General features: G+C 37.3%; 1 protein-coding gene across 1 annotated transcript in view; it reads right to left on the bottom strand.

Annotated features, from left to right (window-relative positions):
- Nucleotides 1–263: 263 nt before the first annotated feature.
- Nucleotides 264–707, bottom strand: part of HELRODRAFT_92492 (hypothetical protein) — a gene marked incomplete at both ends in the record, with an annotated part of 820 nt that continues 376 nt past the window's right edge. Inside the window, one exon of the mRNA XM_009019164.1 lies at nucleotides 264–479. Within this exon, the coding sequence (XP_009017412.1) occupies nucleotides 264–479 (216 nt within the window). The remainder of the gene's footprint in view (nucleotides 480–707) is intronic.

Here is a 707-nt window from a genome sequence, read left to right as displayed (position 1 = left end):
CCTAACATTGCCAAAATAAACTTTCAATCGCAACACCAACTTCAATAACATCATCGCTACCATAATCCCCACCATAACAAACAAACAAACAAACAAACGAAAACATACAAACAAATAAAAACAAACACCAGCAATCGCGAACAAACACGAACAATCAAAAAGTAACGCGAACAATCGCGAACAAACATGAACAATCACAAATATACACGAACATAAACGAAAACGAACAATCACAAACTAACGCGAACAATCGCGAACAAACACTAACAATCACGAATATACACGAACATACACGAACAATCACAAACTAACGCGAACAATCGCGAACAAACATGAATAATCACAAATATGCACGAACACGAACAATCACAAACTAACGCGAACAATCGCAAACAAACATGAACAATCACGAATATATACGAACACGAACAATCACAAAGTAACGCGAACAATCGCGAACAAACATGAATAATCACGAACTAACGCGAACAATCGCGAACAAACACTAACAATCACGAATATACACGAACACGAACAATCACAAACTAACGCGAACAAACATGAATAATCACAAATATACACGAGCACGAACAATCACAAAGTAACGCGAACAATCGCGAACACCAGCAATCGCGAACAAACACGAACAATCAAAAAGTAACGCGAACAATCGCGAACAAACATGAACAATCACAAATATACACGAA

Source organism: Helobdella robusta, assembly GCF_000326865.2.
Source record: "Helobdella robusta unplaced genomic scaffold HELROscaffold_235, whole genome shotgun sequence".
NCBI classification, from domain to species: Eukaryota; Metazoa; Annelida; class Clitellata; order Rhynchobdellida; family Glossiphoniidae; genus Helobdella; species Helobdella robusta.
The sequence above is the reverse complement of the archived record's forward strand: the minus strand, read 5'-3'. Positions and strand labels throughout refer to the sequence as shown.